Source organism: Gymnoscopelus braueri (genome assembly GCF_963280865.1).
Source record: "Gymnoscopelus braueri genome assembly, chromosome: 15".
NCBI lineage: Eukaryota > Metazoa > Chordata > Actinopteri > Myctophiformes > Myctophidae > Gymnoscopelus > Gymnoscopelus braueri.
The window spans coordinates 35,259,716-35,262,215 of NC_137620.1; the positions used below are offsets into that span (position 1 = coordinate 35,259,716).

The 2,500-nt window shown below is 48.8% G+C and overlaps 1 protein-coding gene across 1 annotated transcript in view; it reads left to right on the top strand.

The window, feature by feature from the left end:
* The window catches only part of efnb3b (ephrin-B3b), a gene marked incomplete at its 5' end in the record, with an annotated part of 76,071 nt that overhangs the window by 72,977 nt on the left and 594 nt on the right, over positions 1 to 2,500 (top strand). Inside the window, one exon of the mRNA XM_080450914.1 lies at positions 1 to 2,500. This exon is cut by the window's left edge and continues 299 nt beyond it; it is cut by the window's right edge and continues 594 nt beyond it. Within this exon, the coding sequence (XP_080307040.1) occupies positions 1 to 180 (180 nt within the window). The 3' untranslated portion in view covers positions 181 to 2,500.

Here is a 2,500-nt window from a genome sequence, read left to right on the forward strand (position 1 = left end):
GGCATGGGCAGCTCCAACAACAACGGCTCGGAGCCCAGCGACATCATCATCCCGCTGCGGACGTCGGACTCGGCCTACTGCCCGCACTACGAGAAGGTGAGCGGCGACTACGGCCACCCCGTCTACATCGTGCAGGAGATGCCCCCGCAGAGCCCCGCCAACATCTACTACAAAGTATGAAGACGTGACCGCCCTGCTACAGCCCCCCCCCCCCCCCCGTGCCCCCCACCCCCTCCCCCCACGATCTCCCATCCAATGCCAACAAAGTCACCAAGTACCCCCCTCCTCCTCCCTGTCCGGAAGTTGGCTGTTACAACCCCCATGCCCCACCTATCCCATACACTACCCCCAGCCACCCCCCACCCCCCGCCCCCAACACCACCAGTATTGTCCCTCTGACCCGATAGACCCCCCCCCCCACCCCTCTGCCCCTCGTGAGCCACACCCCTCTAAGCCACTACCTTTGCGTGTTTGATTGAAACCGCCGCCCCCAGTCTCACACGCGTGTGTGTGTGAAGATTTGAAGGGGGGGGAGGGGTAGTTATGCCCCTATTAATAAGACTCTCTTGTGCCACCCCTGGTCACTCTGAGCTAGGTGAAGCCCCCCCCCTGCCCCCCCACCCCCACCCCGCCCCGACCAGAGCTGAAGTGAAGGGGCGTGTTCACGCCACATGATGGGACAAACAGGTTGTGAGTCTGTCTGGTTACAACAACTCTTTTCTAGAACATGAACTCTGGCTTTGAGACTGACATTTGAAAAGACAATATAAAAAAGAAAAATGTAAAAAAGAAAAACTACGGACCCTACCACATCCTGCGGCGGAGAAAGTTTGGATTCCCGGAGGCGTCGTAATCTACGGAAACCCCGCCCCCCTCAGAGCTCACGTCATCCAACCAGAGACTGGCCCCTGACACTAGCTCGACCAATAGGATTACTAGTTTGTTTGTGTTTGTTACGGTTTCTCCTGAGAAAACAGGGGCCTCGGACTCAGCCAATCAGCAAGCCGGTTGGGGGTTGGGAGGGGCGGTGACGTTGGCGCGAACACGCCCATGCCTGAGGAGGTTTGACCAATCCAGTGATAGTGACACTCAGAAACTTGTATATTTTAATAACGTGCGTGTGTGTGTGTGTGTGTGTATGTGTGTGTGCGACTGTTTGCGCGAGTGTGTATGTGACTTGGATTATAATTATGGCACTGCTGTTTTACCTGAAATGTGTCTGCGCACAGTTTCAGTACAGCGAGTTTGTATATGAGCGTGTGTGTTTGTGAGTGTGTGTGAGTGAGTGAGTGTGTGTGAGTGTGTGTGTGTGTGTGTGTGTCTGTCTGTCTGTGTGTGTGAGAGAGAGAGAGAGTGCGTGTACCGTGTGTGTGTGTGTTAGTTTGTGTGTGCGTCAGCTTCATGTGAGTGACCGTGCGTACGCGTGCGTTCTTTAGACTTGTCTTAAATACCAAAACACGAAATAGTGAGCGAATATTAAAAAAAGTGAGATTTTTTTTATCGCTATCAACACTTAATAGATTATATATATAAATATCCAGTAAATGATTTCTAGATGTTTTTGTTCTGTTTTCAATTTTTCTCTCTCTCTATTGTTTTATTGTTTCTATCCACTCTGTAAAACCCACACTTAAAGTCACTAGCATTTACTTTTTTCTTTTTGCAACTTTTGAATTCAGACCTTGGTTGCATTCTTTCTTTCCCCTCTGCGTTGTAAAGTAATTTAATCCCTTTTGTTGGATTTTGTTTTTTTTTCCGTTGTTTTGTTTATGTCCTGGACTGGTGAATGGAGGGTTCTTTCTTTCCATCTCTCTCTGTCTCTCTCTCACCAACCCCCCCCCCCCCCCCCCCCGAACTCTTGTGTACATTTTTTATAGCTCCTTGTACTATGCTGTAGTTTTGAAGTTTTAGGCCTCGTTTGTTGAAGTGTTGAGGTAGAACCATCTATGAAAGTTTTATTTTTTATTTTCTTAAAAAAAAAAGGAAAAAAATATTTTTTTCGTTTCAAACACTTTTTCTTTTCCTTTTTCTTAAAGCAAAAGAGTTAAAGAGTAAAGAAGTGAAAGCAGGCGAAGGGCGAGACAGAGGAGAGGGGAGGGGATGCAGGGGGGAGGGATGAAATGAAGAAACAGAAGAAGAAGAAGAAGAAGAATAAAGTGAAAAGGGAAGGGGGAGGGAGTCAAAGAGAGAGAGAGAGAGAGAGAGAGAGAGAGAGAGAGAGAGAGAGCCGTCTGGGGAGGAGGAATAAAGCGGTGCCTGAATGCGGAACTATTTCCTTGAAAAACAAAGAAAAAAGAGTGCGAGAGCAAAAGAAAAAAAGACTGTGTGAAGGAACGCGCCGCTTAAAGACGAAGCTAACGGGTGCGAGTGGGGGGGATGTGTGTGTGTGTGTGTGTATGTGTGTGTGTGTGTGTGTGTGTGTGTGTGTGTGTGTGTGTGTGTGTGTGGAGGGGGGTTGGTGGAGAGATAGAGCATTTCCCTGGTAAGGAGAGAGAGAGAG